The sequence below is a fragment of the Amblyomma maculatum genome, chromosome 6, assembly GCF_055883805.1.
Source record: "Amblyomma maculatum isolate TAMU_Amacu chromosome 6, ASM5588380v1, whole genome shotgun sequence".
Classification (NCBI taxonomy): Eukaryota; Metazoa; Arthropoda; class Arachnida; order Ixodida; family Ixodidae; genus Amblyomma; species Amblyomma maculatum.
Genome location: NC_139349.1, coordinates 35,483,675 through 35,509,836, shown reverse-complemented (window position 1 = coordinate 35,509,836; position 26,162 = coordinate 35,483,675). Strand labels below are relative to the sequence as shown.

The window sequence follows — 26,162 nt, the reverse complement described above, 5'->3', positions numbered from 1 at the left end:
AGAATGCAAACGGTTCTGGCAGGCTGATTCTGATATCACCCTCCCGTATGAAAGGAGCGACCCTAGTTGGCAGCTCCTGCCCGTGGCATAGGGGTAACGCGAATTCAAATGTCATGGCAGGCTGATGTTTTAATGATATCATGGACACAGACATGGCACACAATGACGAGCGGTTAGACCTGGCGCAGTATTGCTTTCGCAATAAAAACTGGTTGCTAGGAGCTCCTATTCTCCAGCTGACACTTGTTGACCTGGTTAACATTGCAAACGTGGCTGAAATGTTAACATTATTAAGTACCAACACTGTTCCTATGACTTAAGCCAAACTGAATTGCGTGGCCATGTTTAGCATGCTCTGGTGAGTGCTTGATACATTGGCCAATATGCCATCATCTTCTTAAATCGACTAGACTGATCCGAAATCCTCCTCAACTAAGGATGCTTGGATCTTGAATGTAGTTCTGGTGCATGAAAATCAATCCAAGTTTTAAAATTAAAGGCACACCTGCAACCCTTCAGAGCAGTTTCAACAATAATATACCTCGTAGATGACTAATTACTACTCTTTCATTATGGACACTAAAAGGCTGCTGAAATTTCACCTTGCATTGCTAGGGGCACTTTATCATAAAGTGCTACGTGAAGTGAAGGTCTGCAGAAGAAAGTAGGAAAAAGAAAAGTAACCCTAATAAGTTCGCAGTATTCGCTTTATGGTATCCTCCACTGCAGCGTTTAATTTGTTGTAACCCTTATGACACTGACTGAACATCACTAATCAGCTGGGTTGCTAATGCTAAGAAAGGTGACAATAAAAAAGAAAAAAGAGAAAAAAAGGTTGCACACAATTTACACAAGAAAAGCTAGCAAGAGTTGACCAGCGAAGTCGTAGACACATGTCTAAATATACAGGGTCTTGAATATTTGGGGGCTGGGATTTAAAAAATTCTTATGTAAAATCTACTAACCCATTCGAGCTGAAATAACGTTCACAAAGTAGCAAAATATAGTCTACGTTATCTGATAAGTGATTCAACATCGGTACTTGCCTAGATTTCTCGAAATCGAGAAAAAAACTGCTCTCGGTGACGTGCACAATTTTCGCAGAAGAGAGTCGAAAAGCTATTTTAACATGGTGCGTCATCAGTCGGGCAGCAAGGCAAGCGCGCCAATGGCCCGGATGGAGCTTGTCTCATTGCTCGACAGATGACGCACCATGTTAAAATAGCTTTTCAACTCTCTTCTGCGAAAATTGTGCATGCCGCCGAGAGCAGTTTTTTCACGATTTCGGAAAATCTAGGCAAGTACCGATGTTGAATCACTTATCAGATAACGTAGACGATATTTTGCTACTTTGTGAACGTTATTTCAGCTCGAACGGTGTAGTAGATTTTGCATAGGATTGTTTTAAATCCCAGCCCCCAAATATTCAAAACCCTGTACAGTAGGCATTGTACTTTCAAACGACTTTTTTCTCCTGTATTTCCCCATATACATTTGGTAACAACTTCAAGTTAGACAGTTATGGTGCAGCCAGTATCCTTTCCTCTCGCCATATCTTAAAACATCCTATTTGCTCACATAACAGACACACTGTGAAAGTTAGTCATTAAAGTTTGAGAAAAATAATAATAATAATAACACCTAGAAAATTTCACCCCTCGTAACAAATGCACGTCCCAAATTAGCACCAACATGGTAAAAAAAAATCAATACATCCCATACCATACATCAAGAAAAAATTAGTTGTGGTTTAGCTCTTGTTAACCCTAGTTGAATTATGAAAGCAATGGCAGAAGCTTCTTTTGCCTGATAACATTATACCCCTAAGTGCCTGCATGTCGTAGGGGTAACAAGAATGCAAACAGTTCTGGCAGGCTAATTCTGATATCACTCTCCCGTATGAAAGGAGCGACCCAAATTGGCAGCTCCTGCCCATGCATAGGGTTAACGCAAATTCAAACGTCATGGCAGGCTGTTTTTTTATGCGGGGTACCACGAACATGGTGCACAACGACGAGCGGTTAGACCTGGCGTAGTATTGCTTTCGCAATAAAAGAATAATCTAACGTGTGTAAACATGGTAAGAGTATCAACCAAATGAGGTGCTTTGTTGGAGCGCACAGCACAGCATTTTATATGGTTGGCCCCCGGTGGGAAATATTAGGTACAGTTTGATCCGACCAAGGCAGACTTTTTGGCACAGCAAACGAGCCTACCTCGTTAAGGGAACCAACACAACAGGTGCACGTGTAGTCTCATGCAGCATGTGACGATCACCTCTGAGAGAGCAACAGGAATGGCGCATGGCGCCACTCAACATGACTCAATAGTGAAAGACTTGCCTCGACAAGTAGGTCCGCCACCTCCGTCTGCATTTTGTCGATGAGCAGCTCAACAATGCGCAGGATCTCGGGACGTGCACGGCTTAGCACCGTCTGGTGCAGCGAAATATTGAGTGACTGTGCATTCTGGGCGAGCGTGTTGTAGCGGTGCACCTCGCGTGCCAGCGTCGTGATGAACGCTGGCGGACGCGCCGTGGCAATCAGGGACAGCGCATGCCGCGCTGTGCGGCACGAATCAGCCGCCGGCGTCAGCGGCAGACCGTACGACATGCTGCAGGCAATGACAACACTGTCATGTGAGGTCTAGGGCCCGAGTATTTGCCTTTCCAAAGTCGCATGTGACAATTATGACGTTTTTTCTTTCAATGAGGAAAATAGAAAAAAAAAGAAAAACCTGAATCAAGATGCCAACTTATAGCATGTCCTTGCAATCAGAATTAGCCTATCTATGTTTTACACTTTCTTTACCTGTTGTTAGTCCATGTACCTAGCCAGATGTAAGATTAATCATTTTTCTCATTTAATGATTCCTTATCAGATCTGGAAAGACAAAATCAAGCTCTATAAGTGGTGCAATTCTTTCTTCGTCTAGCACAAGTTTTAAAAAGAAAAGCTTTTGAGCAGGCACCCTTACCTTAACATGGTATACAACTAAATACGAAAAATAAATAAAAATAAGACTGCACCATCCCTTTTTTTCCTAGATTGCCACGCTAAAGAAGACCAGGGCCTCGCTAACAGGTTAGCGCGAGAAGTAGTAGTACTGACCTGGGCACGAGCTTGTCCGAATCGCAGCAGAGCTCAAGCAGGCCGAGCAACACGCGAGACACGTCCATGTATGGCTGCCACACCGTGAAGCCCCGGCCAATTAGGTCGATGGCTGCTCGTCGCAGCGAGGTGTGTGCGGGCAGAGCTGGTGAAGCTGGCGTCAGCAGGAGGTATGCTAGCGCCTGACCTGTTGCCAAAGGGGCAGCAGACACAGGCTGTCGGACTCTATCACAATGCACCGACAAGGAACAACCAGGGCTACAGTGCCTTTGTTAGAACAGGATGGAGAGGCAACAAGCTTTCAGGTACTGATGGCCGCACGCACGGCTCACTTTGGCAATCAACTGGTCCTCGAACAATGTGCACAGCTTTTCTTTGGAACTTAAAAAGTTAGAGGCTAATATAAAATATTGAGGGGACAAAAAGCGAGTCATGACATATGCACGCATGTTAGTTCCAAATTCTGGTTTGATTTAGTTTGTGGGGTTTAACGTCCCGAAGTGACTCAGGCTATGAGAGACGCCGCAGTGGAGGGCTCTGGAAATTTCGACCACCTGGGGTTCTTTAACTTGCACTGGCATCGCAGAGCACATGGGCGCCTAGCTATTCACCTCCACCAAAAAAACTGCCGCCGAGGCCAAGAATCGATCCCACATCCTTGGGCACAGCAGTCAAGCGCACTAGCTACTGCACCACCACGGCAGGGTGCAGAGAATAAGTGACAAAAAGCCAACTCGAAAGGAGGGTGCCAAGGAAAGTGGAACAAACTCTCTGTTGTCATTTGTTTCATATCTACGGCAGCATTGGATTAAGAACTAGGGATAAGAGTTAAGAGAAAAATCTTTGTCAGATGTGTGTTGAAAGTAACCTGAGGGACTCATTTCTTGCAAGTTGGGCGCATGGAATCACGTGACAACAAGGACGACATATAACCTACATCACGCCTAAGTAGGGGCATCCTAGTCTCACTTTCTTGCGCCCTCTGCATGCTTTTTAAAAGAAATTATTTTTTTTCCTTCTTTCCAACAACCAAGCAGCATGGATGGGAAGCATAGCGAGAGCGGTGGGCTGCGCGTTCGCTGTTAAGTATTTCTTCATGCCTCTTTTTAAAATTTTTTTGCTGCTTCTGCTGCGGCAGCATGTAAGCCGCCTACGAGAGGTGGCGGAAATTTTATGTGGCCAGTGACACAGCTGTTTTGTTCTTGCCCTTCCCCTCCCTACTCCCGTATGACAATTTTGCTAAGCCCCGCTGTTTCAGAACCTTGCCTTGACGACCTGAACAATAAGATTGTAACTAAAAAGTGGATATTCTTGAAAAGAAGCAAGCTAGCATGTAGACGTGCCACCTCTTTGAGCTGCGCCCACTGTTCGTTTGCTCCCGCTGCTCCACGCGCATAGTATGCACATGGTTGCTCGATACGAAAGGAAATGATGAGTGTGCGCCAAAAGTGTATTTGTTTTTTTTCTCCGCTAAAGTTGGAAGTTACTTTTAGATATGATAAGCCAAAAGAAATTCTACTCAGCAAGCATAATAATAATAATAATAACAATAATAATAATAATAATAATAATAATTATAATAATAATAATAATAATAATAATAATAATAATAATAATAATAATAATAATAATAATAATAATAATAATAATAACTGGCTCACAGGAAAGGAAAGGCGCGATATCTGTTACACCTGTTTTGTGGAGAACCGCCCCGTAGAGGAAGGGAGGAAGGTGAGAGTGAAAGTGGAAAGAGGGAAACGGGAGTCGTAGTGGAGGGCTTCGGGTTAATTTTGACCACCTGGGGATTTTTCACGTGCACTGGCACAGCACAAGGACAAATAAAAATTATATATGTGCTTGGCCCATACGAAGCAACCATATCTTGCATGCTAAAATTTTATGCTTTGTCACATTGAGTGACCCTGTGCAGACCGTCAAGGTTACTAATTGGTCCACCTCTGTGCAATAGGGCAAGGTTGCGGGTGAGCAAGAGAGAAGTGCGCTTAGTAGCAACAGGATTAGGAATTAACATGGCCAAATGTATATAGATGGAACATATAGAAAGGAAGCTGAAAGCTAGGATATTTGAAGTAGGGTGGCGTGTAGACAAAGGAGGGGGAAGGGGGCAGAGAGGAATTTAATTTTCAGCTGTAGCACTGCTTCATGTGAAAAATTAGTCAAGTTACAACGCTGAAAATGCCCTGTTAGTAGCAAGGGAGTTTTTCAGTGCGCATTTAGCACCCGATAACCCCCTTCTTCAGCGACCACAAGGAAAGGAAGAAGCAAAGAATTACAAATGAACAATGAGTGCGCAACCGCCGCGCATTCCGTCATGACAGACTGCAAAAAAATGTGCATAGAGGCAAGGAGGTCTAGGATGACTCTATTTAGCCGTGAAGTAGATTCTACATTGTCCTTATTGTCGCGTGACCATATGCGCCCGAAGTGCAAAAAGCGAGCCCCATAACCTGTAAAGCGCAAGACAGATAACTGCTAATCAGCTAGCACAGTAAAGTGGATTCCAGGGGAATGAAAACGGACAAACAGAATGAAAGCAAAAGGAATGAAAGAAAGACAAGTGGAGGCTTTGTGGAAGCGGCGCGGCAGCAACAGATTTACCTAGAGATCAATGGGAAAGGCCCTTGTGCAGCAGTGACCAAAATTAGGTTGTTGTTTATGATGATGGTGATGATGATGAGGATGTGCAACATTATTAAATATACAAAAGATGCGCATGAACACTTGTCTTTGTGACCACCAGGTGCCAGGAAGTGACAGGCTCCAAGCAACTCAATGCATCCATGGCATTATCATGCACATGTGAAAGACTCCAGTATATTTTTACTACGTGGGCATAATGCATAAAATGACGAGACAGTGTGGCTACCCTCTCCTGAAACTTCCCAAAACCAAGACTCACTGGTATGCCATGCGAGGGAGTAGTTGGTGGGTCCGAATCCGTCCACGACAGACTTCTTCTTCTGGTCATCGGCGCCCTTCCGCTTGCTCTGTTCAATCTCGTGGCCGTACTCTGCCCCGATCACGCCCAGAAGAACAATGGCTGTCGACTGCTTACGGCGGCCCTCAGCCGCACTCCAGGCATGCTTGGAGGCTCCCTCCCCTCCTGCAGGGTTGGCAACAGTGAAGTTCTTGGTCAGTCCGCACCATGTCGTGCTTTACCCTCTTAATCCATTTATTAAGATGATTACTTAGCTTTTCACTAAAAACAGTCAAGCAAGGAACGCAAGCGGCTCTTTGACCAAGCTGGATGATACTCCTCTGAAGCAATCCCTTACAGAAAGCAGTAACTTTATGCTAAGATCGGCTTAGAAATAGACATTCATAAAATATCAGCCGATGGAAGCACAGATTGCTCAAACATAAGAAAGTTTAGTAGCCAGTCTTACCTTCCCTCTCTTCTTCATCCTCTTCCTCCGATGAATTCTGTCCTTCACTAGTTCGAATCGACTGGGTGTCTGCCTTGGGTTGGACCCCCGAAGGTGTGCTGGCTCCCGAAGAAGCCCGGCTGGCCGCCCCAGTGCCAACTTGATAGCTTGCAACACTACCCTGGAAGCCAAATGGCATGAATACTAAGCAATAGCAATAGAAATGAAGTCCAGCACTCTTGCTATTATTAGACGGAAACAGAAGACGCAAATAAAAGAAATGCAAGGAGATATACGCAGAAAAACATAAGAACAAAGGAAAGAGACAAATGATGGTCCTTGAGGTTCAGGCTTCGTCAGTATGAAAGGAACATTGTTCCTTCTTTCTTCAGTATTGTTACACAAAGGAGAACATATTTACAATTATTTACACAGAACAGAAACTGTGGCAACGGAACACCTAGCAGTGAGCAGTACTCAATAATGGAGTAGTCCAGTAGCTGCTCTTGTCTGGAATCTGCCAGTGCTTGAACCTCAGTGGGATAACCGTCACCCCAACCCTAAGCAGGCGGCATGCCAGGAACATCACATGGCAAATACGACTACAATTTACGGACAAAGGAGATGGATTAACAACCATGAGGAATTGGAAAAACAAGAAGCTTTCCTTGTAAGCGTACTATCCAGGCCCCACTATCAAACCATGCCAAGTCCATTTGGAGGATCCTCAGCACCTCTCTGATAGCGGATGCTGGAAATGAAATCAAATAAACTAGAAGTGCACATTTTGTAGACAATCTTGTTGCAAATTCGTACGGCACAATGAACACCAATAACCTCCACTCTAGACCAGTGTACCCCTCTCAATTTTCAAATTATGTAACATTAGCATCTTTCCTCAGATGGGTGACAGGACACTACATAAGGCACGCTGCATGCATGCAGTAGCCTGTAGACATAGAAGTTTGGAGAGCAATAACAGTAAACTTATTTTTGCAGTTAATGTAACTGCTTTTTTTCTTTTCACAGGGGCTGCAGAGTTTCCCAAGTTTGATGAACATCAGCCAGGTTTCGACCATGCAGGTAGCCAGTGCTAACAAACTATGTTGTATACTTTTTCCAAGGTAAGAAAAGTTAAACTTCTTGCTTGCCCTATGGGCTAAGCGATGAGAGTAATACCTGCTGTAATAGAGAATAAGAAAGGTTAACACCAGGATAGCCACCTCGATATTGACATGGTTTGGGCTGGCAGCCACGCCGCTTGCTGGCTGCTGCCCGGGCTGAGTCCCTTGTGAAGCAGGGGCACTGAGGACGTTGTGTGGGGAGAGAAAGGCCTCGCCATAGTTGGGCAGGTAGACCGCCCACTCGTCCACGACCATCTTGCGCCCTTTGGGACCGATACGGCGAAGTTCAGCAAGTAGCAAGGCCTGTGCTGCCTCGCGCACCTGAGCGACAAAACAAAAAAAAAAAAAAGAGGGGGGGGGGGGGGGGGGGAGAGGGGGCATTAAACCTCCACCTTTACAGGTATGATGTGATATAGCGTTAATGGCTCTCATCAGCAGCTCCTTTGCGGTTACTTGTTCCCATACGTGAACTTGCAGTTAGTGTACTAATTCCCAACTGATTAATGTAATTACAATTTTTTCTTAATTTAATTACTAACAAATTAGTAATTGAATAAATTTAATTATTAATTCCTTACATACCCATTAGCATACAGTCATAAGCTACCACATTAAGCGAAGAGCTACCCAAAATATATAAAGGAACAGAATGAATAATAAATAATATTCATATAATATTCTAAGTTTCAAAAATTTCCACGCACCACTGAAAAAAAGGAAGAAAATGGCGCAGGTGCACCATGGAAAACAAAATAAAATGGGGCAGGCAGCAATGACCAACCTCCAGGCAGCGGTCCTGCCAGCGGCGTGCGAGCATCTCCACCTGAGGCCGCTTGAAGTCGGGCGTGCGGACCAGGTCTGGCAGCAGGACGCAGTGCAGCGCAGCCAGCAAGCTCCATCCCTGCTTGACGTGAGCCTGCTGCTGCGACAGAACCTCCTGGATCACGGCCAGGGCCCCGCTGCTGTCCAGACCCCCCGTGCCTCCACCTCCAGACTCAGAGGAGGCCATCATGAAGGCACGGCTGTCGGCACGGCTCAGCCGCCTGTGGAGAAAAACACACCTCCAATTGCGGGGCGTGCTCTCATACTCCGCATGACACAAATAAGGCCCCACCCTTACCTTTCCGTCTACACTTACTGTCTATCGCTCTACTGCGGCCCCCTATTTTCACTAGCCACATGCACATGCCCGACTGAATGTGGTGATTTTTGCAGTCTGTAACATTTTTCTTTCTCAAACAAACCATTACCATCACGATTACCACAGGGTAGAAGAAGCTGAGAAGAAAGCATGCGTGCACGTATCTGTACTTATGTACTTATCTGCAAGTGTTTATGTGAACGTGTGCGAGGGAGGCGGTAGTACTTTAAACCAAACGTGTGATAATAAAGCCGCCTTTCTATTACACTGAGTAGGTACTTGCTACAAGCAAACTGTTTGCTCTTGGCAACCTTCACTGCATACACATGACAAACCAGGCATTTCTTGAAGTTTATAATATAAATATCAATGCTCTGTAAGTTTTGGCAGACCTGACATAACCGTTCTGCCACCATTAGGACCGTTTTATGCAAGGCATTTTACACATCGGCATTTTATAAATTTTAAACGATTTCGCCCAGCACTCCAGCTCAGCAGAACTTTCTTCTTGTTTGCCTTTAGCCAAAAGCAAGAGATGTTTGCAGCAGTTCACTGTACGAGTTGTGAGGAAGAGACTTTTCAAAGCTAGAACTAAAAATTAGAACAGGTTGCAAAACTTGTGCTGACAAGGTTTTGACTAGTAAAGTTGCATGACAGTAGCACTTGCCTGTGCAGCTTCCGACGCTTCTCCTGCTCTGGCACAAAGGTGGCACTGTTCATGGACATGAGCGTGTTAGCCAGAGCAATCACCGACAGCAGGTGGTTAGTGGTGACAGCTGTCGAAAGCTCCCAGTGACCGCGAGATGAGAAGCGCCGCGCTCGTTCCTCTTCCTCAATCTGTTCCTTGGGTACTGGAATTATCACCTTGCGGGACTCACCCTTGTTGCTGCATCAAAGTCGACAATGAGATGCCAGACAAAAAGATTAAGACATCTGCGACATAAACATCAATAACACCAGTGCCATTGTAGCCACAAGAAATGCAGCCTTCACCTAAGCTTCCCCTATGCCAAGGCTCATTTTGTACACTCAAACCAAATGGAACACATAGCAAAGCTATGTTGAAAATTAACATGTGCACAGGTGGCACAGAAAATGCAGTTTCAGTTTCAGTCGTCACTGTTAAGGTGCTCGGTGTCTGGCAACATCCTACTTCTCAACGTTATTTCATGACCAGTCACTGTAATCTACTGCGTTATAGTTCCTAATTTCCACGAAACACCTTATATATTCTCAACTGGAACATGTTATTAGAGGTGCTGAAAGCAAACAATGAGTTTGGTTAGCTTTAACGACACGGTAGTTTTGCCTCAAAAATATTACCAAATAACAAGTAGCAACAGCTTTGTGTGGTCATTCAACTAGAGACGGTGCTTTGCTTAGTGCTTCTGAAGGGTGCTTCATGGCCAAATACCAAAGCTGACATGTAATATTTAGATAATCTGCAAATTCATGAATGCCTCCCTTTAACTGGCACCAGTTGTGAAAGCGCTGCTATTTAAGTGACGCATCATACAAGAAAGCAGGAATTTTTTAATTAGGCCTAAATTATATTTGGTCAAGCGAATTCTGAATACAGTGATAACATGTCCAGGCCAATTAACGCATCAAAATGTAACTTAGTTCTTGTAGTCAAAATTTCTATCTCGTTCCCTTATCTTTCCATATGCTTTGTTCAGTCTCAAAAAATGGCAATTTGGTACCAATTAACGGGATATATTTGCAGCCAATACCATGCCATTGCTGTCATTGGTCAAATATGTGCACAAGACAGGCACATACTTACAAGTTCTTTAAATAGCTGAACAAAGACTCGCAGCAAAGGTTAGGTAGTTGGGGGGGGGAATACTCTTCCTATCTGATTAAGAAACGCCAAAGCATGAATGCCCCCGACCCAATAAATAGAACGGAACTGGGTAAGCTATCAAAGCTGATCAACAAGTGTAAAGTAACTGCCATAAAAACCATTTCGTGAGTAAAGTTTAACATGCCCTAAGGAAGGGCTGTAGCCTGAAAGCGGTCAAGAGGTAACGAGGCATAGACAAGGCAATGTCATTACTAAAATGCATAGGATGGTCAATGTAGCTGAAGAGTTCTATACTGGCCTTGACGGTAGCTAAAGAAAACGGTGATAATGAGAATAGCGGTAGTGCATAGCAATTACACATTCTGCCGGTAATTAAGTATGAAGTAACGAAAGCATTAGAAGCAATGAAGAAAGGGAAAGCAGAGGTGGAAGATCAGATAACTGCAGGTTTGTTGAAGGAATGTGGAGAGATCATTCTAGAAAAACTGGTTGCCCTGTGTATGCAACGCCTATTAACCTCGAAAGCAACGAAATCTTGGAAGAATGCTAACATTATATTAATCCATAAGAATGGGGATGCCAAGGACCTGAGAAAATAGACCGATCAGTCTACCATCCATTGCAAACAAGGTATTTACTATGGTCATTGTTAATAGTATCTAGAAAAACCTTAGACTTCAATCCCCCAAAAGATCAGGGCAGGCTTTTGTAAAGGATATTTAACAACAGGTCATATCCACATTATCAACCAGGTGATAGAAAATTTTCGACTATGACCAATGCTATCTATACATTGCTTTCATAGATTACAAAAAAGCATTTGATTAAGTCAAAAGTTTGGTGGCCATGCAGACATTAGATGAGCCATATGTGAAGGTACTGGAAGATATCTACAGTGGCTGCACAGAAATCATAGTCCTCTATAAAGGAAGTAATAAAATCCCCATAAGAAAGGGTGTTAGGTAAGGAGACAATTTTCCTAGTACTATTTACAGTTTGCTTAGAGAAAGTATTCAAAAAGTTGGAATGCGAGCAGTTAGGGACAAGGGTTGATGGAGAATACGTACCACAGTAATCTGCAGTTCGATTCGCTGATGATATTGCTTTGCTAAGTAACTCGGGGGACAAACTGCAAAGACCTAGACACCCAAAACAGAAAGGTAGGCACAAAAATAAATATGCAGAAGACTAAGGGGTTCAACAGCCTAGGAAAGGAACAGCAGTTTACAATAGGCAGCGATGCACTGGAAGAGGTAGGTGAATATGTCTACTTGGGACAGGTATTAGCCGCAGATCCGGACATGAAAGGGAAATAACTAGGAGAATAAGACTGGAATGGAGTGCATTTTGCAAGTACTCGTAGATTATGACCAGCAGCTTACCGGTATCGCTCAAGAGGAAAGTATATAGCAGTTGCATCCTACCGGTATTCCCCTATGGTGCTGAAGCGTGGAGGCTAACGAAAAGGGTTCTACTTAAGTTGAGAACAAAACAGAAAGGTATGGGACGAAAAATGGCAGGTAAAACTTAAGCGATAGGAAGTGTGCAGAGTAGGTCAGAGAAGTAACTCGAGTTAATGACATTCTAGTGGATCAAGAAGAAGAAATGGGCATGGGCAGGGCGTGTAGTACAAAGAGAGGGTAACCGATGATCGCTAAGGGTAACGAATTGGATTTCAAGGAAAGGAAAGTCTGGCAGGAGACAGCAGAAGATTAGGGGAGAGGACTAGGTTAAGAAGTTTGCAGGGTTGAAGTGAATGCAGCCAGCATAGGACTGTAATAATTCGAGGAGTATGAGAAAGGCCTTTGTCCTACAGTGGGTATAGTACGGCTAATGATGATTAGAAATAGTTAGGCAGGGCGTGAGAGACAACTATTCATAACATCTCCGTTTGCTATATCGAGGTTTGTTTGTAGTATCTGCTTCGTTTTAAACTACCTTCTCACTGCCAGGTACATGCAATTTCAATTATGATTCTGAAGTACTAGGTACTTGACAAACCCAGCATGCTCACTCATCGTTTTCAGGGGGCATTTCTATTAAGGAACAAAATTTCATGGTCCCTTTCACTTTGTCTTAAACAGAGTCTACCATACTTGTACACTGTAATAAATTAAACCGATCAGCTCGATAATACCGCTATTTGGCAAGGGAATACAGTAAATTCACATTTATTCGACCTACAAGAGACCAGAGGAAAGCTCAAATTAACTGAAAGTTGGACTTTCAAGAACCGTTGGCATAAGCATTATTTTATCTGACGAACACTTGCACGATGGTCGTCTGCAACCAAGATGAAACCCAAGTGAGAATGACATTTTTGTTTTTCTCCTTTTATTTTTTTGTCAGGTGTTTTGGTTTGCTTGGTTTGGTTTAGTTTGGTTTGTGGGGTTTAACATCCCAAAGCGATTCAGGCTACAAGAGAAGCCGTAGTGAAGGACTCTGGAAATTTCGACCACATGGGGTTCTTTTATCTGCACTGACATCGCACAGCACACAGATGCTTGCTTTTCGTCTCCATTAAAAAGCGGCCGCCGAGGCCGGGATTCGATCCTGCATCCATGGGAACAGTAGTCGAGCGCCGTAACCACTGCGTTACCCCGGCGGGGTGTTTTGGTTTGCGTACACTATCAAGAACGTTGAAGAAGTGCTCCAAAAATCGTAAAAGCCTCTACTGTCCTTTTTGCAGTGCACCACCGTAACAGTGACGCCTCTTCAAAAAACACCCCCGTTGCGTTTTAAGGATGTCTCACTGCACAGCCAATATGGTGAAATCTTGCAATGAAGTGCGCAGTGTGGTGAAACTGCGTGTGACCAGCATGCAGTTGCAGTGTACTGCAGCATGTGGATGCACGCAAGAGGTACCGTATTTCTGGGAATCTGACCAGCCCCATATTCTAAGCACCGCCCCTATTTTCGAAAAAATAATTTTGAAAAACGTTTTCGTGCAAATCTAAGCACCGCTCCTTTCTTTTATGGCCAGGAACTGCGTGCATCCAAGGCTGCCAAGCGCGCTTGCTCACTCTGTTGTCGAGCAGGGGCTGTCGAAGTCCTGAGTTGGTGCGGCGTGTGCGGCGTGATATCTGGTGTCATGTGCTACTCTGCTCCGACATGAGAGATGGCAGCACAAATGCCGAAAACGACCTCAATAGCCCTGTAAGTATGCTGCTATGTAAGCTTCGTATCGACGGTGCTCAGCTGGTTTAACGCACATCAGGGGAATGGTTGAATGTTTGATGTAAGTTGTTTCAGAGCCATAACGGAAATCGAAACGAGCTTGTAGAGAAAACAGCGCTGAGACTAAAGACACTGCTGTTTTTTCGTCATTCAATGATGAACCAACTTGCTCACTTTTCGGTTCTTCTACATCAGTCTGCTGCAATAAAAGACGCAAACGTGCGAACAAGGACACAGAAAACAGGAACAACAAAAAAAGGTCTGCGGAGTTTTAGAATTCGTTTAGACTGTCACTGCTTGAACCGACGAGTCGCTAGCAGCATAACTAGTCTCTACCTGAGTGCTGCTGCCTCTTGGGAGGGTAGCATGCGGTATGTGTGGGTGGGCAGCAGCAGGCTCATGTGGCTACCCCGGGACAGCAGGCCAAAGCAGATGGGCCGCATGGGACACAGCAGGCCTAGCTTCCCTTCGCACACCTGAAATATTGCGAAGTGCAGAGACTCAGCACTCTACAAGCTGCCGCTCTAAAAAGTACTTTCATGGCCTCTGGCAACTTTTTTTTTTTCATTTCTATACAGAAGAAAAGCTTTTAGACCATAACAGGTGAAAATCGCTTAGGATGAAAACAGTCACTGCTAGAATACTGTGGGAGCATATGCTCAGTGGAAGAGCTGTGCTCTGAAATAAGCTGCAGCTCAAAAAAGATATCAATCAGTTGTCAGTGTGTGTGATCAGGCCAATCAGGTGCACCTAGCACTATTAAACGTGTGAGTGCTTTTGCTATGTGTTATCAAGAAATCTTACAAGCATGTAGTGTGTGAACACTGTGAATGGTGAATCGGACTGGCAATCATCATTTTGGAAAGCCACAATAGTCGACCACAAGCGTAAATGAGCAAGAAAAGTCACTGTTTTCACATATATTCAAAACAATAAAAGTGTGGTGTGAGTTCAGCTAAACCGCAAATGCTATATACCCAGAGAACAGTAGACTCCTGTTAAGATAACTCAACTGAGGTGAAATCTCGGGTAAGATGAACAATGCGAGACCATTTGGTCACTTCCCACAGGACTTGATATAAAAATATCTGCTTAAGTCGAACTGTTCCGCATGTCCTTTGGTTAATAAACCTTCTAAGTGACCATGAACCATGGCAACCCTATGCAACAGTGCTCATAGTGCAAAGATGGTCAGATATCAGGAAAGACAAGAGGTGTGCTTGCTATAGGTACTGGTAAAGGTTATGCTACAGAAGGAATGAGGTAAAGAGAGATGCATAGCTACCCAGCCAGGCATCCGTGACGCATTTGAAGGAGGATGAAAAGTAAAAATAAAAGTAAAAAAAAAACGCACCCCCCCCCCCCTATCCTTTTTTCTCTCACAAACACAAACACAAAAAGGGGCAATGAAACAATAAAACTTGGCCAATGCCATTTCTGAGCAGCATAACTTGATGATGTTTAATGCCCTCAGCCGACAGCTCACTTCATAGATAGTGCAATAAATTCTCTATCTGCAATTATCAGCTCCGAGAAAGGCTATTATTATTCATTGTTTTGATGTAACGTATACAATATGTACCTAGCATGCTCGCATATATCTTATTTTAGGGGCACCTTTAAGACAAACTTCTGATAAGATGAAGGTTCACCTTGAATGGAACAGGAGGGGCCTTGGAGGAACCAGGCCTTGAAAATTCACCACAAGGAACCAGGATTCAAAATTCAAATATGGACGCGAAACGAATTTTCCGGTCCCTTCATGTTTACCTCCAAGAGAGTCAACCGGTTTTAAGTTGCTGAGCCATCAGAAAAATGCGAGAGTGGGTAAATGTATATCGGTATTTGATAAACATGACGTGGGGGCAGCCCTTACCTTGTCCAGGTCGTTGTCGAGGCCCCACGCATGCAGAAGAGACAGCAACAGTTGGGCTATCTCCATGGTCAGGTTAGTCTCAGCCAGGCTCAGGTGCTTCAGCCTGGCACCCGCTGCTGATCCTGTCGCACTCCTTGCATCGCCCGGCTGTGGGGCGAGAGAAAGGACCAAGGGGACTCTCACTTAAATTTACAGTTGCAAGAGGGTTAACTCGCAAGTCAACATGACCAGTAATGACTTTCGGTCGGTACTGCAGTAGCCATGGTAAATCCCTTTTATGAAAGCAGGAATTTTGTTCTAAAACAATTGCCTTCAATTACGCTTTCACTCCTCTGTAACTCTACAATATCTGTGGCAATGCATCGCTGCAGTGAAGGGCACTTTTTTGCACTACACACTGCTTTGGAATTTACACACATGGCATGTTTGATTGATAGATGCAGAGCTCTGACTCTGACCCTTAAACTAGACACGAGTCATAGGCTCAGAAGAAAAAGAAAAAATTTCATGCCATGTTTCTAAGCCCCGTGCTTTCATTTGTGGTGGCTGCAAACTTATCGGCCTGTAAGGATATTCAATAATTTAAAATATTCATACGACAGTCAGGTACAGATTCAATTTCAAACTATGTTGGCTCCGTGTGTAGGTTGGCTCTGTCAATTTGAATCAAAAAGCTTCAGTACAAAGCCTCCTCACCTCATTTAATAGAATTGAGTGTTGGAAAAATACACGATTTTGACAATGATTACTGTGCCAGCTCATTTTTTTGCACACATGAACTGTCTGAAATACTATTTCTTTTAAAATCATTATAAAAAAAAAATGTTTCAATTCTCTTCGAATTTGCTTCAAACCAGAAAACTACTTATTTGCACAGGACTGATTTGCACGCCTTAGCTCTACGTACATGATGAGAACAAGGTGGTGTGACAAAAAGTTGGGTGTACAGTTCGAGCCCTTTGTGCCTCATAAACTCAACCATGAAAACCACAGCATGAGTAGGAGAAGAAGTCCGTTAAAGATGATGCTGTTGGCAAACTCCAAGCACAATACACGGGCTCCACATTCTGCGTGCAGCCAAAACAAAGTTAGTACAGGTGTGCAAATATTAAAAAATAAAGGTAAACAATGTTTGCTATTTTTGAAAATTTTTCAATTGTTTTTCACTCCGATATTCAAATTCAATTCATATTTGAAAATTTCAGTATTCGCACACACCTAAAGATTAGGCACGAGTGAAATGGAAACAAAAATCTAAAATGCATTAGGTTTCTAAAACATACTGTTGAACTGGCCATGAGGATATGACTGGACTCCAAAAGGAAATGTGACAAGAACTGCATACCTTGCCGCCCCCTGAGGAATCAGCCTGAGAGGTTTTGATGCCGACGCTTTCTGCCTTGGCTTGAATTCTCGATGCGGCCGTTTCTGCAGTGTCTTTTACTTTTGCAATAAAGCCTGCATGGTACAAGAAGGGAATTAGTTGTGTTTATGACTAATGCGAAGCTACGATTCAGATGACGCCTTGGAAAGAAATTTCAGGTTTCTGCAATACCGAGAAAAAGCTGTACTGTTTACATAAATAACCAAGCTCTGAAGAAACATTTGGCAGAACGCAACATTCACTCCAGTTTGACTGGTGCAGTGTGTATATCACATTTCGAGTGAAATGCAGACTGAATCGAGATTAAAATGTGCCAGCGATATTCAGAGCATGCAAAACATACTAGGCACAGCTAATGTGCTTCACAATAAGACAAAAAAAACTTCACAATACCGGTTTAAACACAGATATGTTGTCAATGAAACAAATTGTTAGCAAACACCCACATGAATCTATGGTTTAAAGAGAAGAAACACACATAGAGAAGATATCTTTGCTGTGACTGACACAGCCAACAGTAAGGCATGAAGTAATGAAGGAGACTTTTATCAGTTGAACGAACACCAGTTTCTTCAGCAACAGAACTATGTTGTCAATGAAACAAATTGTTAGCAAACACCCACATGAATCTATGGTTTAAAGAGAAGAAACACACATAGAGAAGATATCTTTGCTGTGACTGACACAGCCAACAGTAAGGCATGAAGTAATGAAGGAGACTTTTATCAGTTGAACGAACACCAGTTTCTTCAGCAACAGAACTCTGGATGCTGTACGTGCAATTTCTTGCAAAGGGGCACTAAAAATGGAAGAAAACAAAGAACTCGCACACTGAAGTGTCTATATGTTTTGCCAGACACAGGTCTCCAGTTTGTCTACTACACATACTACACTCTTGGAGAATGTATCATTTCAAAACTGCCCTCAAAATGTTAAGAAAAAGTGATTAATCATTAGAATGGGTGTAGACATTTATCATGTTTCAAATGGTACGTGTGTGCAAGTCTAAGTATATAAAATCTAGTAAATCTAGTTAAGCCTTCATATCAACCTGCAGTTAAAGTTTCTTTAATTTCTGCCATCAATATATATATACGCTTCAATTTAAAAATTACTGAGTAAGTTGCATCCCACCCCTCCTTTCTTTCTCAACACAGGCTTAAATTATCCGAGCTGGCCAAGGTGCTTGTAAACACTGGAAATACAGCAAAGAAGGGGCAAAGCTAAGAATGACATTCATAAACAGACTGCATGCTGGTCGTACTAACCAATTATAAGTATGTTGTTAAAAAGTGTTTGGACTACAGGGTGTGAAATGAAAAAAAAAAAAAAAAAGAAAAACAATGACGCTACACATCCTCAAACGTGAGCAACAGCAACCTTAGTGATGTAGAGCCGTCGTACATGTGAACGAACTTACGGGTCAAATTTTAAACTGGGATCCTCCTTCATGCCTCAACAATCCCTCTTCCAAGTGGGTTGAAATGGAGTAGGTAAGGTGGTGGCCTAAGGCTACCTTAATTGGTGGTGAAATTGACAAGCACAGCAGAAGCTGAGTTGACTGGAAGCTAATTCAATGTCATGCAACTCCAAGGCTAGGCGAGTTCAAAAAAACAACTGATACCCCCTTTTTTTCTTTCGGCATTTCTTATCATTCTACATTTGCGCAATATGTAATGCTGTATTTGTACTACTGTACTACAGTATCACTTGCCAGCTGTTACTGTCAGGCTTTGGATATGAGGCCCTACGCGCAAGTTCATTGCGGCCTTCGCTGCCACCATTTCTTTCGGTCACCACAGCCACTCACCCATCCACAAGGTGGCAACTTTCTTAGGCCACTTTTACGCAGATCCCAATAGTACAAGCTTCTTACACTACAAACATGCACTATTCCCTATGAATTAAAATGCGGTGGGTTCTACTATTTCATAGGGACTAGCTACTGCTATGCACCTGAGAGCTTCTTGTGAGTCTCCGGTGACGAAGACAAGGTCAAGTACTTCTGGTACTCGGACTGGTTGATGAGCCCCTGGGACTCCAGAGTGCCAGGCGACATTCCCGAGTACTCCTCAGACAGCAGTTGCACTGAAAGCAATGCAAAGGGCCCCAAGGACATCAGAAGCCCTCACCATGGCAACTGTGCTGGAACAGGCCCATCACGGGATGCTAAATCAGTGCAGTACAGCCCTTTCCTGTGCATTCATACTTTGCACGTCTAAAGTACTGGGATGATTTTGATCTACGCGTCTTTGTCAGCGACACCCTTAAACAACCAGCGTGACCAACACTAGGAGTGAATTAGTAAATACAAATGTGGTTCAAAAGGCAAGGAGCAATGCATGTAAAGGGCCAGTTTAGAACCTTTCCCTACTTGCAAAATGCTCTTCTACTTGTACTAAAGGCCATTTGCTGTCAGATAATGCATGTATACAAACACAAAGCGCATGCCTGTCCTGGACCATTATTATAAAAGATGACGTAACCAATACCTGCTCCATCAGAAAGTTTACTTGTCAAAACCAGCCCATGGCCAATAGGCAGACCATAAGAGTAAGGTTATCGCAATCAATTCATGGGAGCAATATTAAGCCTATAAAAAATGCTTATCAGAGGTGGGCCACTGCAAAATGTTTTGGCTTATGGCCAACAATTGAATCCCTAAAGTGAGCTTTTCCAAATTCAGCCATGGCCAAAAGATGGCTCGTGCTGTAAGGCCAATACTTTGAACATTAGATCAGTGCAGTGGGTTCATAGAAGAGGCTGTTAAATTATCTGCCTTCTGCCTTTTTGTATTTAAGCCGTGATAAGGCCTGAGTGCTATGATGAGGTCTTTGAAATCACAGGTAAAAACAGGGCAATTACTTATCTGGTGTTCTACAGCTATAGTTTCTTTTTTTTCCGACCTTCATAATTCTTCTGGCTAATCAGTGCTGTCTCGTAGTCTGCATGATGCGCCGCTGTCTAAACAACAATCCAAGCGTTGGGAATATTCAAGGCATGTTAAGGCGTTAACTTTTATTTAAGGATGGTTTCCAAGAACAAGGTAGCTCTGCTGCTCTATGCAACCACTGTGCCAGGACGACACTCTCACAATACTTGTGAAAGGCGAAACTTCTGCGATGCAGACTATAGACAAGCGTCAGCCCGTGACATCAGTAAAGATGCGGCGGCGCTAGCGACAGCAGTGACTTTCGTGGTGTAGGCAAAAGCCCGAACCGTCTGCATTAGATGCGCAGCACTTACTGCGTTTTCAGGCATAATTCCCTATACTTCTGTAAGTTGTGGTGCGGTTGATTGCGTCACGAGGCACAAAAAACAAAATGGCACTTGTTTTAACATGTTTCTTGCGGTCGGATAAAGATGAGAACGAAGGGCAGCGGCGGCCAACGTGCGTTGCACTTCTGCATTGCAACTAGATGAGTTCGTTTGCAACCCTTAATTGTCATGATTACTTTTCGGTGGCACGATGAAGAGCGCAATAACAATAAATGCCTGCAACTCGTGCCCGTTTTGATATACTATCAAGTCATAAGAAGTTTATACGCGATATTCCGTGTGCGTATGATCCGGCAGGGAAGCTGCACTAGTTCCATTCACCTGCAGTATTACCTGAGCATGTATTCACACAGAAAAAGACATAAAAGCTGCTACGAAAGTTACTGCAATTACCTTGAGTGGTCCCTCCAGCGCGATATTGCCAATCTAACAGGCCTGTGGACTTAATTGTAAAGTAGCTTTTCCTCGTTTTTACTTTCGCGAGTTTCGAGTGACTCTTCATCACCGGTTCTATAGTAACATCTTTATGATCCGGGCAGTCCCAAAGTGGAATCGGCTATGAGGGGTGTAAAGTAAGCATAATAGATGATGCGCATTCGAATAAAAAATTTCCAAATATCAAGTATATTCAAAAACATCAGCAGATCGCGCAAATTTCGCTGCAAGTGATCGTGGAGAACATTAATTTGCATCTGCACTCATGCGTCTCTCCTAGAGAGCGAAGAGAAAAAAATGAGAGTATTAATCCTCAGAGGCCTTCATGTATATATTAACCTGTGAATGACCTTGGCTATGTCTGTAAGATGAGACAGACGTCAAACGTCTTTTTTTATCGAGCAGGCGAAAACAAGTTGGCAGCGCACTATGCGAACATGTTACAATTACTAAAAGATTGGGCTCTTATTAAATATGAAATTCCATGACTTAAGTTGGCAGTAAAGTGAGCTAGAAATGTAATTTCTAGTTCACTATATATAGTTGCCGATAATATTGTTCCTTAAGTGAAAGTGCTTGAAGAAGCTAGAAAGGCGCGCAGTCAAAAGAGTCGGCATTTGAAAACACACTTCCAGTCATCCACATCGTCGTCTTCCTTGCATGCGCTAGGAATAGGCCTGGGAGTTGAGCAATGTTGACTATTAGTCTTTCTTGTACATTGCGCTTTCTCGTTTTAATTTAACTCAATCACTCACTGCAGTTGCATACGCACTGTAGCCACGCGCTGTTGAGGCCATGGTCAATGCAGCGCTCTTTGCCAGGTAATTCCAGCAGTAATCGGCTGATAACGTGCTGAAGTACTTTCCAGGCATAAACCAAACTACTATTTCTATGCAGAAGCGAAGCTTAGCTTCAGAGTATTCACATGCACAAACTAATTTCGAAGGCAGCGTCGCTTGGCGCAGTGTAGGCACGCTGTGCTTTTGCCTACACCCCATGTCGCTGCCGATCGCAGCGCCATCTTTGTTTACAAACATGACGCTTGTCTATAAGATTACGCAAATCTCACAACCACCAAAGAAGCACGGGGCCAAATGTGCCTGCAAGAGGATAAGTATAAAGCCACAGCAAAATCCTAGATCTCGCTTCACAACGTGCGTGTAGCAAGCTTTTCTGTGCACTGTGAAGATTATAAGCGGAAAACTTATCCCCCTCCCTAACCCCGACTCCACAAAGAAAAAGAAAAAAGCACGCACAGTGCAAATACAATGCACACCACAGGAACGGTAGACAAGAAAAAGACATGGACAAAGCAAAAGCCACCGGACAAGGCCCGCACCTTTGAATTCCGCCAGCAGCTCAGACATATCTCGACAGGTGAGCTTGGCTACTCGAGCAAAGGAGGCGTCTCTACGTTGTTTGCTCCTGAGAGTGTGCAGGATGCCTTCATGCAAGCACATGCACACAGCAGCAGATGGTGCAGGAGACAGAAGAAAAAGGGTGTCAGGTCATGCAGTGGAATCAGGCAACTTAAGTTTGGCTGGCTGGTGAGACACATTAGCCACAATAATGCTCTTTCAAGCAAGCAGGGACGCAAGTCAAAGGGAGTCAAAAAAAAAGAAAAGCTTTCACGATGCATCTGCTTAAACAGTGAAAAGGTATCCTGCAAATGCTTCGCAACTTGTAGTTCCTTGCAGAACCTTGCGCGCTAACACTTTTGTGCTGACTACATTTCCTGCCTTCTGCATAAGAGAGGTTGAACAATGAAAAGACGACTCAAGTATAACCATAGTAGTTAACTTTGCCAGCCAATGCTGCTCAGCTTGGAGTTAAAGTCAAGACAATATGCATCTAGTCTGGGCTGTGCAGATCCTTCATATCTTCAGAAAGAGCATGCTGAAATGTGACAAGCTCTAGCTCTATGCAGGAATGAGTATGCATGGGATAATGAACAGAAAACACTAACACATCAGAAAAAGAAAAATAAAAAAGCCATACCTTACTGTACTTTCGTAAGCCAAGTGTATATCCATCACTTCAGAGCTAACAAAGCCACTATTTAGTCAAACTAATCAATCTACCTACAATTCATGTTCAAAAAAAGTAAGCAAAACAATTCGTAACAAAATATTGCAAACTTGTGCTCATGGGAAAAGTCAGCCGTGCAGAACTGCAGGAATTGAATGTCATGCATGATAAGCTAATGGGTAAAAGCATTTGTACTAAAGAAAGCCAACCAGGCCAGCGCAAGAGAAGCAAAACGAGCCATTCAACGTGAACGCATTCTTGTCAGAACTACTAATCCGCTGTCTGCAAGCTCAGGGTTGCACAGATGCCCACCGATGAGTGCTTCAATGTCAAAGAAGAGCACGTGGCTGTCCTGGTCGACAGGGTTGGTCCTCAGCCCTTGAATCATGAGTGGATGCGCCCGTGACCTGGCATGAGCACTGTCACCAACTTCGTGGCCCATGCCATGCTGCAAAAAGAGCGAGCTAGACTCAAAAGAGGAGCTTAAAGGCACTTTTCCCACTTTTCACATTTGTGTGACCATAAGTTAGACCACAGTTACCCTCTTCATGAAAACAGCCATTGCCATGTCTTCTGGAGCTTGCCCAGTGGAGCATGCCTAATGAAGCATGTTTGATTGAGCATGTCCAGTGAAGCATACACAGCAGTCCATTTCAAGCGGGCCATACTAAACTTGGCCATGCCTACATGGAACACACACCCATAAAGTGTGATTGGTTTATAACAGCACCCACTCCTTAAAGTCCACCTAAATAATATTCATGCAGGTTGGCATGAGAATGTGAACGTCTTCAGTTGCAGCATACATGCTCCCGAAAAACACAGTTCTCCCTCGTCTGTTGTGCTTCTCTTCTTTTGTGCTTCGTGTCTTTGCACTGTACCACCCACTATAAAGTAATCCCCAAAGGAAGCCGCTCAGCAGCTGACATGACAGAACATTTCACTTTCAGCACTTTTTTTTTTTCCCAATACTTAAAATGGAATATCAGGCAAGAATTTATACGAAGAAAAACTTGGCTTTGACAAAACAACACTTCCATACAGGCTTTTTAGACAACCTGGAAATATTTCCACTCAGACAGGTTCTGGTAGCCAGAAAGGCAACTAAGTCTCTGCATACATTTTCTGCACTCTTTGAGGTGTCAGTAACATTTCTAAGGATATGGATGCTTCAAAGCTTAAACAACATAAACAAACTGCTTTCCACAATTTTCACTTAAGGAAGGACCGCCGAGAGGTTTGTTTTTCTGCAAAACCAGATACTTTCGCCATATGCATTTCTATCACCACCTCTTTCTCAAGTGATCTTTTATGATCACTTGTGCATTCTGGTCATTGCACCAAGAGAAAGTGTTCTCCCTTCATTTTTTTTCATCTATGCTGCATTGCAGATCAACGAAAAGCTGGATAAGAGGCTGTGATTTTATGCTGAGAAACGTGCAGCACTGAAGACGTGAACTAAACAAGGAACACGACCAGCATATGTCCTACTGTTCCTTGCTTAATTTATATCTTGCGTTTCTCAAAGGTGATCAGTGTTGCAGGTTGTCTATCGCCACCTGTGGTCCTGACCTGATGATGGCCACTGTGGCCGTGGTGATGGGATGGCGGGTGGTGCTGCTGCAGGTGGTGGAGACCTCTCTGGGCAGCATGCCGAATGGCAGCCATATTCCGGTGACGCAGGCCCCGGAAGAGGTGCACCGCAGGGTTTGTCATGCGCTCACCCGGGTGTCCCGTGTGCTCGTCGCATGCACTGAGAACCTCTTCCGCTGCGAGGCCTTGAAGTACCCGATCCAGGTGTCCTGTACAACCAAAAAGACAAGGTAACATCGCCAGCAAAGAAAGCTCTGATCAATAAAACTCCCTGCGAACAAAATTCTGCGTAAAGCACCATGTCATTCCCCCAATTTCATTTTCTCAACACACGCACTACATAGAGCCTTAATTTTATCCAGCAAATGGGCTTGAATCAGTGTGGACCATTCACTAAAGGCGTATCAGCATGATGGTATAGCAACTCTCTCTCTCTGTGCACACGCATACGTGCGTGTGTCTGTGCGTGCATGTGACCACCCCCTAAGTGAATCAAAGAAAGTCACTAAAAACAAAAACACTCGACCTTTTGTTAAAATATCTATCAATAGATGGGGACATGATAATGGGTACCATTGCTCACATTCTGAACTGATAGTGACCACACCATACAAAGAGAGCAAGAATGGTTTCAGACCTTATGCTTGGCTTATGTTGCTGAGATTGCTAAGCAGAATGGCTTCACTGAGGCTGAATGGGTAGCATGTAGGTAGCAGGTGGAATGTGCTTCAGATCCTCACATCTCAGCATCATTTGTTGAACATTGCACAGCTTTTTTTTTATTTTTACAGTACACAAGCTCACAAAAATGGCATAGTACATGGAAGCGATACGATAATTGTGATAGATGAAGACTTCAACTTAAACAGAAATTCGCAAAGGGAATCACAGCATCTATTTTGTGTTTACAAAGCTTTCTAGCTCATCTTAGCTGTCTTCTCAGTAAAAATGACATATGTGCTGCTTTGACGTGGCATTGATTTTTTCATCTAGTTGGACCTGGCATTCCATTTCAGTATCCTTTCAAGTTGTTTTGATTTTACACTTTGAGCAGCGAATAACATTCTGCATTTCCCCCGTTTTGCATTCCCTGAGCTCACCTGTCTCCATCTGCCAGACGTACACGGAGCCATCTGAGCAGCCAACCACCATGAAGTCGTCGAACGGCCGCCACTTCACCACGCCAACGGGGAACAGGTGCCGGGAGGCCAGCATGACGCACTTGCGTTCTTTCAGGCTCACCAACGCCACAGAGTGGTCGCTGGCTACACTGCAGATGCTCTGCACCACTCGATTCTGCAATTTGAAAGCAAGTAAGAGCATAAATGTGCAGTAACGCCACTCCTCTCTCAATAAAATATAAGGGGGACATTTAAGCTCTACTGTAAGGATATAATGTGACAGCTGTCTGTGCTCCTCCGAGGTGCATCCATTCCTTTCCGAGAGCACAGAGACACAACCTCAACAAAAGTAAGCAACTTGTAGTGTTAATGCGTGATGGAAAAGCTATGTCAACTAGGTCCTACACAAGTGCTCCATACTTCTTGATTGCTGTCAGGATGAACCAGAGCACCTTAACAGTACTGTGTGTCCCTTGTTTATTTTTGCATTTTGGTCTGCATGTTGCTGCATCTTTAATATAAACAGGTACGAAGGCTTCTCAGGTAATAAAACCCGCTCCTTCAGCAAGCAAATCTGTTGAAAAAATAAAGTTGAGCATATATATATCGAATCCAGATATTCTGAATTATTGGCTATATCGAATAGACAGATTATCCCCTTGAAAATGTGTTCTGCAAAAATATAGGAAAGTCATGCAGTA

The 26,162-nt window shown here is 43.7% G+C and overlaps 1 protein-coding gene across 8 annotated transcripts in view; it reads right to left on the bottom strand.

Moving 5' to 3' along the window:
* The window catches only part of Rbcn-3B (WD repeat-containing protein Rbcn-3B), a 55,853-nt gene that overhangs the window by 8,246 nt on the left and 21,445 nt on the right, over positions 1–26,162 (bottom strand). For 5 of the 8 annotated variants that reach the window (XM_084606438.1, XM_084606443.1, XM_084606440.1 and 2 more), the window contains 15 exons: positions 25,441–25,636; positions 24,320–24,549; positions 23,060–23,195; positions 22,059–22,163; positions 18,962–19,093; positions 16,967–17,079; positions 15,622–15,768; positions 14,082–14,221; positions 9,429–9,647; positions 8,402–8,663; positions 7,720–7,941; positions 6,518–6,677; positions 6,031–6,234; positions 3,111–3,297; positions 2,343–2,613 (listed from right to left, as the gene is read on the bottom strand). In XM_084606438.1, the coding sequence (XP_084462564.1) occupies positions 2,343–2,613; positions 3,111–3,297; positions 6,031–6,234; positions 6,518–6,677; positions 7,720–7,941; positions 8,402–8,663; positions 9,429–9,647; positions 14,082–14,221; positions 15,622–15,768; positions 16,967–17,079; positions 18,962–19,093; positions 22,059–22,163; positions 23,060–23,195; positions 24,320–24,549; positions 25,441–25,636 (2,724 nt within the window). The remainder of the gene's footprint in view (positions 1–2,342; positions 2,614–3,110; positions 3,298–6,030; positions 6,235–6,517; positions 6,678–7,719; positions 7,942–8,401; positions 8,664–9,428; positions 9,648–14,081; positions 14,222–15,621; positions 15,769–16,966; positions 17,080–18,961; positions 19,094–22,058; positions 22,164–23,059; positions 23,196–24,319; positions 24,550–25,440; positions 25,637–26,162) is intronic. The other 3 variants (XM_084606444.1, XM_084606445.1, XM_084606446.1) reach the window with 2 other exon arrangements.